This window comes from Colobus angolensis, unplaced genomic scaffold (assembly GCF_000951035.1).
Source record: "Colobus angolensis palliatus isolate OR3802 unplaced genomic scaffold, Cang.pa_1.0 Scaffold15, whole genome shotgun sequence".
Classification (NCBI taxonomy): Eukaryota; Metazoa; Chordata; class Mammalia; order Primates; family Cercopithecidae; genus Colobus; species Colobus angolensis.
In genome coordinates this window covers 237,160-251,691 of record NW_012114599.1, presented here as the reverse complement: position 1 = coordinate 251,691, position 14,532 = coordinate 237,160, and the positions used below count along the sequence as shown (strand labels likewise).

At 42.9% G+C, this 14,532-nt stretch overlaps 1 protein-coding gene across 1 annotated transcript in view; it reads right to left on the bottom strand.

Annotated features, from left to right (window-relative positions):
• The window catches only part of LHCGR (luteinizing hormone/choriogonadotropin receptor), a 64,595-nt gene extending 50,363 nt beyond the window's left edge, over window positions 1–14,232 (bottom strand). The window contains exon 1 of the mRNA XM_011935850.1: window positions 14,008–14,232. Coding sequence (XP_011791240.1) covers window positions 14,008–14,168 — 161 coding nt within the window. The 5' untranslated portion in view covers window positions 14,169–14,232. The remainder of the gene's footprint in view (window positions 1–14,007) is intronic.
• Window positions 14,233–14,532: the final 300 nt, after the last annotated feature.

Below are 14,532 nucleotides of genomic sequence, written 5' to 3'. Positions count from 1 at the left end.
GGCCCCGGTGTGTGATGTTCCCCTTCCCGAGTCCAAGTGATCTGTTTTCTTTTTAAATTACCCAGTCTTTGGTATTTCTTTATAGCAGTGTGAGAATGGACCAATACACAGACCAAGATTGCTACCTTACCCAGGATTATGTCTTCTCTTTTGGGCAGCCCTTATCCAATGACTGGACAATGTATAGAATAAAGGCCCAGCCTCCTTGCCTCCAGGTGGGACTACTCAGAAGGACCATCCTATCTTTAGAGCTTCTTCCTGTCAATTCTTACCTGGGCCCTGACTTGATCCCCTTCCCAGCCAAATCCAATTGCCAAGCACTCAGTGCAGCTGTGTCAGAGTCCAGTGACAGGAAAATTTACAGCATCCAGATAAATCTAGTTACCTTAAAGAAGATAATGCCACTCTATCATATCCTCCTTAGTGGTTTCTAATGTCTCCTGGGTACCCAGGATTGGGGCTTCGGCCCCTCTTCTTTTTTCTTTTGAGTTTAATAACACAGATGGCCTTGGAAGGAGCCAATTTGTCGAGTTTAATTCTTGCTAACTAATCCTCAAAGTAATGTTACCTGGAGAGCTTCAGTCAGGAGGGCTCTAGTGTCCCCCTTGAAGAAAACAGATTTGTTTTGTATGTTATATGTATTAAAAATTTAAAAAAACCTGGAAATCCTTGCTTATAAAGACCTATCAATTGGGAGACATATGCACTATCAAAGATTTCTTTGTTCTATAGAAGGATTTACTGCAGGGTTACTTTAAATAGCAAACTCCCTGGGTGATTGGAAAATAGAGTTCAATTGACACACTCTCTCTTTTTTAAGGACAGGTACTGCATAAAGCAAATTATAACTGTAGGTTTCTCACCTCCCCTTGGTTTTTCAGAGCTTGAGTACAAGATGTTTCCCAGGGCAGGGCGGCCTTCTGAGGCCCTCAGGCTGAGGAGGAGCAAAGGGAGAGAAGAGCCAGGGAAGAAATACAGCACCAATCTGGAGTCCCCAAAGACTGTATAGGGTCTTTGGTCACTTGCCAGAGCTTTTACTTTTCCTTCTGCCCAACACATGGCAGAAGTGAAATATTTTTATTCACTACCTTCTAATTGTTTTTAAAAATGCCAACTACATTATTGATTTAAGAAAGCTACAAACATCAATTCATTTTCCACAGATAATGAGTTTATTGCTAGAGCTACATTCTGAATTCTAAAACACTACAAAATCAGATGAAGGGAAAAAAGAGAGAAATCAGAGACAGTTAAAGCATTTTTGCCTAATGAACTTGTTGAAATGGGAGGAAGTTTATTTAATTATTTAAATTCAAAAGAATTTGGTGTTTTTGTATTTATTAAGATCTTGCTCTACACTTAACAGTGTCTTAAGAAGTTCTGTGTTCTTTTCAAAGCTGCTCACAATTGTAATAAACTTGCTTTCATCTTAGAATAAAATAAATATAGCTTTCCTCTTTTCAAATGATTTTAAATCTTTGAGCTTTCAAAGGCATCGGTCTATTTGGTGGCTTCATTACAGGGAATGTCTTCACTTTTGGCCTATTGTCTTCAGCATTTACCTAGAGGGAGCTGAGGCTTCAATGTTAACTGAAATATGAAGTCTGTATAGTTGAACATCCAATATGTTAAGTTTTACACCAGAAAACTTTGGAACAGGCTTTAAAAATACATCCAGGTGGTTTTGATTATTGTTGACGGCTCCCTGCAGTTACTGTATTAGGCTCAAGGAGTCAGAGTGAAAGGGCTACTTACAAGTCATTTGGTCCAACCCCTCACTTTACAGAGAAGGAATCTTAACTGAGGAAAAGGGAAATGACTTTTTTGAAACCACATGGCAATTCAGAGGCAGATCTGGACTAAAGCATTGGTTTCTTCCTCCCTGGTTTGGTGCTGTTGTCCTCCAACAATCAAGTCACATCAGTACTGTTCATTTGGACGTTTGTTGATACACTCTACTACATGACCCTCTGTTTTTTGTTTGAAAACTTAGCCTCCCGAAAAGAGCCATCAGCTTCTTGAGGACATAACTCAGTTTCAAGATGCAGCTCAAATCCCTGCTTCTCCATGAAGCTTTGGAGCCTACCAGAATGATTTTTCTCTTCCTCTATCCTCCTCTACACTTAATTACTATACTGTTTTTTTCCCTTCAATATTATTTGAGAATTTACCAGATGCCATGCACAAACATTTCTTCTGTTCTCCCATTGAACACCCAGTCCCTGGTAGATTCTGTTTTTCACCTTGTCTCTTGCTTCCAGCCCCTTTATTCCTTACCCACTGCTGCTTTTGGCCATTCTTTTTTCCACCTGGACTATTCTAGAGTCTCCTAATTAGTTTCCTCTCACTCCATCATTGCTTTCCCCTGACCAATCTAGATTACTCTTCCTGACAACTTCTACTATGTCATTCTCATGTCAAACAGCTTCTCTGCCTCCCCCTAGGCCAACCTATCTACAAATGAACCTTGCATTCAAGACTCAATCTTTATTCACCAGTTGTATCACCCACTCTTGCGCTCATGTAACCAACACACTAGACTTGAACTGTCTCATATAGCAGCCATTAGCCATATATGGCCACTGGGCAGTTGAAATATAGGCCAGTCTGAATTGAGATGAGCTGTAAGTATAAAATGAATACCAGGTTTTGAAGACTTGGTAAGAAAAAAGAATATAAAATATCTCAGTAATTTTTGTATTGATAGCATATTGAAATGAGAATATTTTGTACATACTAGACTAAATGAAATGTTCTATTAAAGTTAATTTCACATTTTTAAAACTTTTTAAATGTGGGCACTAGAGAACTGAAAATTACTTGTGTGATTCACATTATGTTTCTACTGAATAGCACCTCCCTAGACAAATCAAACTATTTGTACTTCCTGAACTTGACTCACACTTTCCTGATGTCATTCACAGTTCCTACTGTTTGGCACATCTCCCTTCTCTGCTGGTCAAATTCTACCCCAGATTAAGGGTCCATCTCAAGCACTATATACTCTATGGAATGGGTCTTCATCACCAGTGGCACTTGCTTTCTTTCTTGAAGCCACATAGTGTGGTAGTTAAGAGTGCACACTCTGGAGCCAGCCTGAGTTCAAATCAAAATTTCATTCCACATCTATAAAATCTGTATAATCTAAAAAATCTATATTTACACGATACTAATATAGCATGCAGTACAAGATAAGGACTCAATAAGTATTTTTATTAATAACTCACAGCTGCTTACTGTGAACGATTTAGGTCACCTAGGCTATATTTAATGACATCTCTATTTCCTTGGCAGGGGGTAGGGGTGGGTAGTTTCCAGATTTTGGAATTGATTCTTCTGTTTGTCATGGGTCAGTCACCTTTAGGTCTATAGCATGCTTATGGCTTATTCCTAAATCTTGACTTTCCTCTGATTAGGACAACTGAGAGGGAGTATATATGTTCTCAATTGGTACCTTTCTTTTGGGCTCAGATATCTCTTTTAGGCCTCGTCTGATAGCCTTTTAAAGATGTGATAAAGAACAACCTTCCAATAAATATTTCAACTCTAGAGAGCCACTCTGCAGATTTAGCATTTGAGCATTGATTGTTTTAATGTTCAGTGAGTTGAAACTTTCCCATTGGAGAGTGCAATTTGAGTGACTCTCCTCTAAGCCATTCCAGAGCACCCAAGAAGGTGTGAGGAGTTATCATGTAAACCAAGATGTTAAGAAGATTCCTGGATAATGGATTTTTCAAGTCATTTGTACAACAAGTAAATTAAAAATATAAAGCCTTAGAGGAAAATGGTAAGTATATCTAAGCCCTTACTCAAAACCCATTTAAAGTTTTCTAAAGAAACAAAGCAAAATAACCCAATCTCTATCTTCTTAAACTAGAATTTGTCTAGCAATAATATAACATGACAAGAATAACTCTGGTAAATAAAACTACATGTTGGATTCTCCCTGGGGAATGTCTGTATCACCTCTAATAATTTCTTGAAAATATTTTTCAGAAGCAGAGAATATTATGTTGTCAAGGCAGTGACATTGTAGATATGCTTCAGGAAGCTCTTTCATTAAAAGCTTCTCTTTCTCAACACTTAAAAACTTTTCTTTAAGTAAATGTGTAAAAGCTGGTTGAAACTGATATACTACATGCTTTTATTTATTATTATTTTTTCTTCTTTTTTCTTTCTTTTTATGAGGCAGAGTCTTGCTCTGTTGCTGAGGCTGGAGTACAGTGGTGCAATCTCGGCTCACTGCAACCTCTGCCTCCCAGTTCAAGGGATTCTCCTGCCTCAGCCTCTCAAGTAGCTGGGACTACAGGCATGAGCCACCATGGTGGGCTAATATTTTGGTATTTTTTAGTACAGACAAGGTTTCACCATGTTGGCCAGGCTGGTCTCAAACTCCCGACCTCAAGTGGTTCACCTACCTCAGCCTCCCGAAGAGTTGGGATTACAGGCGTGAGCTACTGTGCCTAGAATGGGTTTGAAGTGCCTGAAATTACTGGCATGTTTTCATGTGTCTGTTGGCTGTATGAATGTCTTCTTTTGAGAAATGTCTGTTCGTATCCTTTGCCCACTTTTTGATGGGGTTGTTTGTTTTTTTCTTGTATATTTGTTTGAGTTCTTTGTAGATTCTGGATATTAGCCCTTTGTCAGATGAGTAGATTGCAAAAATTTTCTCCCATTCTGTAGGTTGCCTGTTCACTCTGATGGTAGTTTCTTTTGCTGTGCAGAAGCTCTTTAGTTTAATTAGATCCCATTTGTCAATTTTGGCTTTTGCTGCCCTTGCTTTTGGTGTTTTAGACATGAAGTCCTTGCCCATGCCTATGTCCTGATTGGTACTCACTCGCCATCAGAGAAATGCAAATCAAAACCACAATGAGATACCATCTCACACCAGTTAGAATGGCAATCATTATAAAGTCAGGAAACAACAGGTGTTGGAGAGGATGTGGAGAAATAGGAACACTTTTACACTGTTGGTGGGATTGTAAACTAGTTCAACCATTATGGAAAACAGTATGGCCATTCCTCAAGGATCTAGAACTAGATGTACCATATGACCCAGCCATCCCACTACTGGGTATATACCCAAAGGATTATAAATCATGCTGCTATAAAGACACATGCACACGTATGTTTATTGCGGCACTATTCACAATAGCAAAGACTTGGAATCAACCCAAATGTCCATCTGTGACAGACTGGATTAAGAAAATGTGGCACATATACACCATGCAATACTATGCAGCCATAAAAAAGGATGAGTTTGCATCCTTTGTAGGGACATGGATGCAGCTGGAAACCATCATTCTTAGCAAACTATCACAAGAACAGAAAACCAAACACCGCATGTTCTCACTCATAGGTGGGAACTGAACAATGAGATCACTTGGACTCGGGAAGGGGAACATCACACACTGGGGCCTATCATGGGGAGGGGGGAGGGGGGAGGAATTGCATTGGGAGTTATACCTGATATAAATGATGAATTGATGGGTGCTGACGAGTTGATGGGTGCAGCACACCAACATGGCACAAGTATACATATGTAACAAACCTGATGTTATGCACATGTACCCTAGAACTTAAAGTATAATAAAAAAAGAAAAAAAGAAATTACTGGCATGTGTGCCTTCACTTTTTACTAGCTCATCCCCTCTGGTAGCCACCATTATGAGGTTGCCTGTATCAAAAATGCCCCCTTCTCTGGAAGTACCTCAGAGCTGGTCGCATTGTGGTGGAAGAATCTTGCTGGCTGAGCAGATTGATTCTATGCTGAATGTGCCTGGGTCAGTCAGATTCTCCTTTTGGGAATTTGAAATTTATAATAGAGGGACAGAGAGGAGTCGTTTTTGGAACTGACTCCTTGTAAATCTAGGGAGAAGCTCCCTGAGCTCCTTTTGCTAAGATGCCAGATATTATCCTTACATCTTCACAGCATACTTCTACCTCCTTATCCTTCTATTAAGTTAATCTCTTATGATTAAAATGGTCAGAATTGATATCTGGTGCTTGCAAATGAAAAAAGACTTATCCAGAGCCCCACCCAAGGTTTCCAGGGTTAAGTAATCCTATTATACTATTCTATGGACAGCCCATAACACAGGGCATATGCTGGTGCTCAGTGAGAGGACCGAAGGCTTTGAATAGTGATTCCTCAGTGGCCTCTCTAAGCTGGCCAGAACTGAGCTTATGGGATAACCATGTTAGCCCAGTTGCCCCTATAGAGAATGAGCCTTAGAGCACTACACAGTTCAAATGACACTTCCTCTGAGGCCTCTTTGTTACTCTGGCTAGAAGAGATGATTCCCTGCTCTGAACTCCTATCTTGTTTATAACCTTTGTCTAGCATTTATCACGTTCTCCATTTCCCTGTAGTCATTTAAGAAGAAGATACCTCTTCTACATCTGGAAGACTATAAGCTCCTGGAGGGCAGAGATGGTGTCTTTGGATCCTGCATGCTATCTTGTACATTTCAGTACATAGTTCCGGAGTGGCTGACAAGTCTCACCTGAAGGCTTTCTGTGTGTGCAGTCTGAGGCTTAGGGATGGGGAAAGAGGGGAGGAAAAGACCCAGAATGGGTTTGGATGCTCTAGCTGGGCAGACACGACCAAAAACAGCCTATATTCGGGTATTAGGAGGTATGTGTCAGAAGCAGCTCAGTCTGGGCTGAAAAGGCCAGAAATTAGACTCAAGGCAATAATAAGCTGTGCTATTTTGGGATTCTAATGTATTCACTTTCCAGGTTGAGAAGACCTAGTAGGTCATTTTCTCTAATTAACACCTCCCAGGAACAAAACTGTTGCATCAGGCTTGCCCCTTGGATGATAGATATTTACTGTTCAACCTCACATATGGGCTGTGGGTTTTTTAGTCTTCTCTGCTTTATCAGATTATTACAATAATACCTTGTAACTATGTGAAAACTGTATTTCCATACTTTTGGCTTTTTTTGTCTCATTTATCTTCACTATATCTGGCCCCACTCGGGGACAGGAATCTTCACGTCCCTTTTACAGACAGCAAAGAGATTTTATCATTGAGCCAATACCTACAGTGCAAATTATGGAAAGGAGACCTGGTGCTAGAACCCAGTTCTGCCCAGTCTGTCCTGTTGATCAGTTTGAATAATTCGGGGACTGCATTGGACCCTACCCTGTCACGCCAGAGCATCCTCACCTCTGTGGGCTCAGAAATGCTGTCTGCTGCTACTCATGAGGTGCAATTAGGAACCCAGGAGTAGCGTAACCTCATTACATCAGAGTCAAGGACAAATGTAACAGCAGCAAGGGGTTAAATCTTCATTCTGAAAGTTGCGTTTTATTTATAAATTGTACTTTTCTGAATGTGGCTGAGGCAGCATTAAGGAGCTGAGGTTCAGGGCCACATACAGAGCAGCTGTGAGTGGTTGGCCAGGAGGTGGTGTCATCTCCCAGTGAGGCAGAAGCTGGGAGTAAATGAGGACCCTGTGGAGAAGCAGCTAGAAGCTGCCCACCAAGTCAGAAAGCCCACCTGCCTGGTGGGAGGGATTATTTTAATTCCCTTCATAAGAAAAAAAGCTGGGTGGGAATTTGCTAAAATCCGCATTAAGTATGATTTTTCTGCAGCCAAGGGGAGCTGCCGGAACAAAGCACATATGCTCCCATGGAGCCAGCCCTCTTGGCTGTGGAAGTGAGCAGCAGGGCTTCTCTTCACCACTGTGACTCAACTGGCTTTAAAACCTCAAGTGTAAGATCAGAGTTACACATGGCCAAGACACCATTTGGTGCAGCCACTCTGGGAGATTATATTTTGGAAAGAGACTTTTGTTGCCTCATTTCAAGACGTGAAAAGAAGCCAACTGAGGGGCTTAGGAAGAAGATAGAGGTGGGCAAAAGAGCAGAACTGGAGCCCTGAATTAATCTGATTTACTGCTTTTGAAATACAAAAAAAAAAAAAAATGAAGAAAAAAACCCAAGGAATTGTTGCTCTCCAAGGAGGAAGCTGGGTCCAATGCCAAAGGGATCTGTGTGTGAACCTTTTGGCTCTACACTCGTGTTGAGATTTTGGGAACTCTGTTGCTTGTTTTTTAGTCTTGCTAGTGGCTATCATTCACTTTCCCCAACAGGGTGGTTTTTAAACAGATAAAATCTAGTCCTTCCTGAGCTTCTCCCGAGGAGTCTGTGTATCAGCAAGGTCAGGTTTAAGAGTTGCCTTGAAGGCATGGCTGGGAGAGCTGAGTCAGAGCTAAGGTTCAAGATTAACCTCAACCTTGGGCCTTTGTTTCTTTAGGGGTGGTTGTGGTGGTGGTGGGGGTAGGCTAGGGAGGTAGGACATAAACTTTCTTAATTCTGAGATTTTTTGGCCAGCCCAGATTTAGGAAGGCTGAGGGTAGGCCCAAGCTGTCTTACTTGCAAGAGTGTGGTAGTCTTCTTTCTGTCTGTGGATTCTTTCCTGGGGGCTGCTACCTTGTGTCCTACAACAGGAGCCCATCTGTCTCAGTTCAGTCTGCCTTGGTGGTTTTTGTTTTTCAGTTTGTTTTTATTAAGGAATCTTGGGACTGGGGATTGATTCTTCCCTACTGAGTGAGTCTAAAAAAATAAAATGAAAACAATCTAGATGGAATATATTAATATAGGTAAGCTTCAGGTCTTGCTTCCCTGAAGTTGATATGTCTGCTATTTCCCATTCAAACGATAGACTGGAAGCCTACAAATTCTATTATAGGACCTGGATGCTGAGATAACACAAATAACTCCCTTCAGAACCTATAGCATTTTCTCACTTCCCCATTTTCTAAAATGGAGATTTTAAAAATAACATTTAGATGCAATACATGCTAGCTAATGTAGACATGCTTCTTTTTTGCACAAGTTAATTGTTCCTATTCAGCTATCTCAGTTTAATCATGAAACTCAGTAAACACTTTAATTATACTACATGTGAAATTCTGGGAACCCTGAGTTGAATGACACTTCTTCAGGTGGTTCTTACTCTAGCACAATGACTCAAAACCAAGGGGTGGGGAGGAATTGCCTCCTGCCCCCTCCAGGGGTCATTTGGCAAATGTCTAGAGATACTTTTGGTTGTCACAATTTGGGAGGGCAGTGCTCCTGGCCAGGGATGCTGGAACACGTTCTACAAGGTACAAAACAGCTCCCATAACAAAGAATTATCTGGCCCCAATTGTCAATATTGCTAAGATTTGGAAACGTGCTCTGACAGAAGAGGCACATGTTGAACAAATGGTTGCATTTTGGTGGGATATGTACAAAAATATATGTAATCCCAGGATATTGAAGTGAGTATGTGGATGGGGAAGCTGGAGGTAGAGTGGGGGTGGGGCAATGGGTATCAGGGAAGGCTTCATGGGGAAGTGACTCCTAATCATGGTTTTTAGTTAATGCCTTTGCAACCAATCATCAAATAATGACTTTCACTGAAAGCTTATTAGTCAAGATTGGGATTTTGTTTTTCTTTTTGCCCAACCTCTGAGTAATCAAAGCTCCCAACTTTATGTTTTCTCTTGAGAAATATTTCCTCCCCAAAGCCTGGGAAGAATTTATTCAACCTTATTCCTTGGTTCTCAGCAAGGAATCTCTAGTCGACTTTAACCTGTGGTTCTTCCACCAGGACCCCTCTTTCCTTCTTCACACTTCAGCTTCTTAACACTTGGCCCATGAAGCCTTCCCTTGGAGCCTTCAGTTCACAGTGATTAATTCATTCTGTGAATTTCTTAGAGCCTCGTTGTCTCTCTCTACACCTGTACCAATCTCTTGGGGCGGGGCGGTGTTTCCACTTAGATTGTGGGCTTCTCAAGGACAGGAACCACACCCTTCACATGTACATCCCTCTATGGCATTGAACACTGTTTTGGACTCTGATTTACACTGCAAGTGGGAGGAAGAGGAAGACACTCAAGAAAGATGTCAGGAAACAGTAACGCTGGATCGATATGAACATTGTATTAGGTTGGTGCAAAAGTAATCACGGTTTTTGCCATTGAAAGAAATGGCAATTACTTTTGTACCAAGCCAATATCTTGCCAAGGCCTCTGGATTATGTCTTATATCAAAGTCTAAAAATTTAATTTCTGTTCAGTAGGTACAACATGCAAAAAAAGAAATTGCCATAATTATTAGCATTTTCTTACTAACATATTTTTCAGAAGCTGTTTCCATATCAAGCAGATCAACCTTTCTGTTGTCATAGAGACAAAGATCTTAATATAACCATGGGCAAGGTGAGATTTTTTTCTTCTCCTCTTTCCAGTTGCCTAGAACTAATATGAAAGGAAAGGAAATTTTTTAAATCAATTTTTTCTTTCATTTTTTTTCCCCCAATTAAAATGAATGAAATGTGGGAGGTTATTTTTTGTATCACATTTTAGATTTTGTTTTACATAAAATATGGAAGGGGAGTAAAGATTTGAATGATGCCATTTTCAAAATTTGTAAGCAGTGGGCTTGGCAGTGATAAGCAGCTATAATCCATGTACCTTGTTTTTATTCTTCTTCTTAAACCAAATAGTGAACTTCGGATGGAGGTCTTAGAAGGTAAGGTTACTAGGACCCCAAATGACTAAAGCATAAACTAACATCCATTGAGGGACTGATGCTGACTCCTAAGATGCTCTGTGGTACTTGCCTCCTCCAACCCTGAGAACTTGGAGTGCTCCCCTTCTCTCTGCAGAGGCAAAATCTATTATAATGTAGTGCAAGACCACATCCTCTCCTCCTGGAAGACTTACCTCATAATTAAACTTTCTTTTTTTTATGAACTGATAACTTGCCATTCATAGCAGTTTTCTGTCTCATAATTACTGTTTATCATTTCATGCATTCATCATCAAGAAAAGAGGATTTCAGTATGAACCTGTCCACTTTTCCTGTCCTTTGTAATATTGAGTTATTCCTTTACCCACGGTCTTCTTCCCTCAGGACTCAAAACTATCCTTATTCTTTCTAAGATTAATCTTTCCCCTCTGTTGTTAGACTGATGCTCTCCTCCTACCCCCACTGAGATCTGACTCTAACAATTAACATTCCTCCCTCATTCCCTGTGTCTTCAGTCTGTCCTCCATGGATTCCTTCCTGCAGTCCTCTTTGAGGAAAAATAAAAAACTTTTTTCAATTCTGCTTATTTTCCATCTGCCTCTGGGTTTAGGATTTTAGTTTTATGCCTTTTTGCAATAAATAGGTGTTACGCATGTTTTGGGGGCGGGGGTAGGGAAGGGAAGTGTACAGCACAAAGACATTTAAAATATACTTTTTTGTCTCTAAGATAATACCTGCCTGGAGAGCTGTGCCTTGGTTCTCAAACTTTAGTATGCATCAGAATCACCTGAGGAGCTTGTTAACATGTAGCCTGCTGGACCCCACCCCTGGAGTTTCTGATTCAGTAGGTTGGGGCTGGGGCCTGAGAATATGCAGTCTAAAATTTCCCAGGTGATGTTCATACTTCTGGGCTAGGACCATACTTTGAGAAATATTGCCTTAAAGTAACAACCCTCCCTTTGCTTAACATGCACTTCTCTTGTCATATGGATGTTGGTGTCACTATGTTGTTCCAAAAGTTATCTTGTTTCAGCCTGCATAGGCTCAACCTCCACAGAGTGACAAGGGCATCTCTTGAAAGAGGAGGGCATCTCTCAACCATCTGGTGCTCAGGAAATGCAACCTTGTGAGGGTCACCACGCTTGGCTAAGGAGGCTAAATGACTGGCAGAGGATGTTCCTGGTGGTGGATGCTCAGGGTCTCTACCCCCAAACCTAGTCAGCCCTATCAAATATTTTTGAGGGGTTCTAGGATTCTTGAAACCCTGCTGAAAGGCAGCAGGAGAAAGTGGGATTTTTAAAAAAATTAACTTCAGCCTTTTCCTGGGAAGGGGGTCCCTTCCTGAGAACAGCACGTGGCAGCAGGAGCCCTTGAGAGATCTCACTGAAAAGCCAAATTGAAAAGGAACTGGGACTTGGCCCACGCATTCATGCCCCCAGTGGGAGTTCTTTGCTCAGTACTAAGAAATTGAGTGTGCGTTTGTGTGGGTGTGTGTGTTTTATTAAGAAAGCAGTAGTTTTTCTTACAAAGACGAGCAAATTTAAAAAAATAATTAATAGATAAAATCCTGAATTGCTACTCAATAGTTGTGGGACCTTGAGCAAGTTATTCCTTCTCTTTGGATCTCTAATCTGTATGATAAGTAGCAGGCAAGTGAGAAAGTCTGTTCATAGTACAGTCATTCTTAAGAGCAACATGACAGGCTTGTCGGGGACGGACCAGGGCTGGAACTTGGAAGGCCTATTCCATGGATTTGTGGATTGATTGAAATAAATTCTATCAGCATGGTCCATTCCTTCAGGGAATGGAGCTGACAAGATAATTAATGGAAACTAATTAATATAAACCCCTCAACCCTTAAACTGTATCTCTCAACCTCAATTATTCCCAGAAGGCCTTTAACTTTTCCACAGGAAGAAGCCTGGCTTGGCAGGGAGGGTGAGTCTCCTCTATTAAACGGGTCCCTGACAGACTCTTGGGGGCTCAAAGGAAATGGCGGAGGGGGTGGTCTCCTTCCTTCCCCAGCACAGAATTCCATCATCTCTAATTGTTAGAACATGATCAAGACTGCTACCAGCCTTTTAGATACTCTTGTCTTTTGTCTTTTTTTCCTTTCTTTTCTTTCCTTTTCTCTTTTCACAGCTGTATTGAGATGTAAATCCTATACTATAGAATTTAAAGTGGACAATGCAGTGTTTTTTAATATGTTCACTTGCAACTGTCACTACAATCTAATTTTACAAAATTTTCATCAGCCCCCCCATAAGCCCACACCCACTGAGTAGTCACCCACTGTCCCTCCCATCAGCCTCCCCAGCCCTGGCAACTACTAATCTACTTTCAGTTTATATGGACATTTCATGTAAATAGGATTATAAACTATGTGGCACTGCCGGGCGTGGTGGCTCACGCCTGTAATCCCAGCACTTTGGGAGGCTGAGGCGGGCGGATCACAAGGTCAGGAGATCGAGACCACGGTGAAACCCCGTCTCTACTAAAAATACAAAAAAATTAGCCGGGCGCGGTGGCAGGCGCCTGTAGTCCCAGCTACTCAGGAGGCTGAGGCAGGAGAATGGCGTGAATCCGGGAGGCGGAGCTTGCAGTGAGCTGAGATCGCGCCACTGCCCTCCAGCCAGGGGGACAGAGCGAGAGTCCGTTTCAAAAAAAAAAAAAAAAAAAAAAAAAAAAGAACTATGTGGCACCTTTTTTCTAAATGGGAGAAAGGAGACTTGATGACACCCTGATAGAGTAGTAGTGCTAAAGGTCCTCCTTCTCCTCTTTACCCCATCACTCTGGAAACAACAGCTTCTGCCTGCTTGCTGATGTATACAATCCTTCAATCACGCCTGTGAGCGTGGAGGGGGTGCGCGGGTGCCAGCGGCAGAGTACAGGGCCTTTGGTCCATTAGACCACGAGACTGAAGTTCAAGCACATCTGGGCACGGCGGAGCAGCGGCTTGTGTGCTCACTAAGATGCCCGAGTGACCGCCAGCGGTCAGTTGACAGATGAGGTCACCCTTGGTCGTAGGGCCTGAGCACTCCATTCCTAGAGGACCACAGGGTGCCAGAGCCCATATTCACCTTTCCTGACGTGGCTGGCCCAAGGCTCAAAGGCCTGTAAGATTTCTCTGGCAGAGACCCCTGCCAGAGGAGTTGAGGAGCGTCACACCCGTATTCCCTTCAAGTAGCAGCAGAGAGCCGGCCTTCTCCTGAGGCTCCTGAATAGTTCTACTTCCCCAGCCGCAGCCCAAACCAGGGGGAAAGAGCGGGGCTGGGCTCTCAGGGGCATGGGGTGGCAAAAACAACCAGCAAGCTTTGAGTTCTCATCACTCTAAAACGTGGGGGAAATTTGATAGGGCACAGCATCTTTCTCCAAGCTTCCAGGGAAAGAGGGCCAAAGGAGTAGGGAGGGCAGGTGGTATAGGCGATTGAGGGTCCTGTATCGAGGGGGCTGCGACGGGGGCGTTGTGTACTCACAGTCGAGTGAGACCGGCCGTCGGGCCGGGGCAGCGCAGGGCGCCGTCGGGCGCGCAGTTGCAGGGCTCAGGGCAGCGCGCCTCTTTCAGCGCTCGTGGCAGCAACGGCTGCAGCAGCAGCAGCAGCTGCAGCGGCTGCAGCGCCGAGAACCGCTGCTTCATGGCCGGCGAACTGGGCTTCTGCGGCTTGCCAGCGTCTTGGACGGCCTCTGAGTGCGGCCCGCACCCCTCTCCCCGCCCCTTGGCCTGCCCTTCCACACACCCTTCCCTGCCGGCCCGCCCCTGCCCTCCCCCTCTTACCGCGCGCCCCGCTGAGTCTGCTCTGCCTTGACCTGCGACAGTGCCCGGTGACCCCATCACCTCCTTCCTGCTACTTTCCCCTGTCTTGCCCCCTACCATCTGCAAATGGCCCTAGCTATAGGAGGTAGATTTAATGACAAATGTTTTGGATTAGAGGTAGGGAGTTCTGAGTTGAGTGAGTTGTGATACTTCCCGGACCCCTTTTATTTCATTTGTGAAAGGGTCC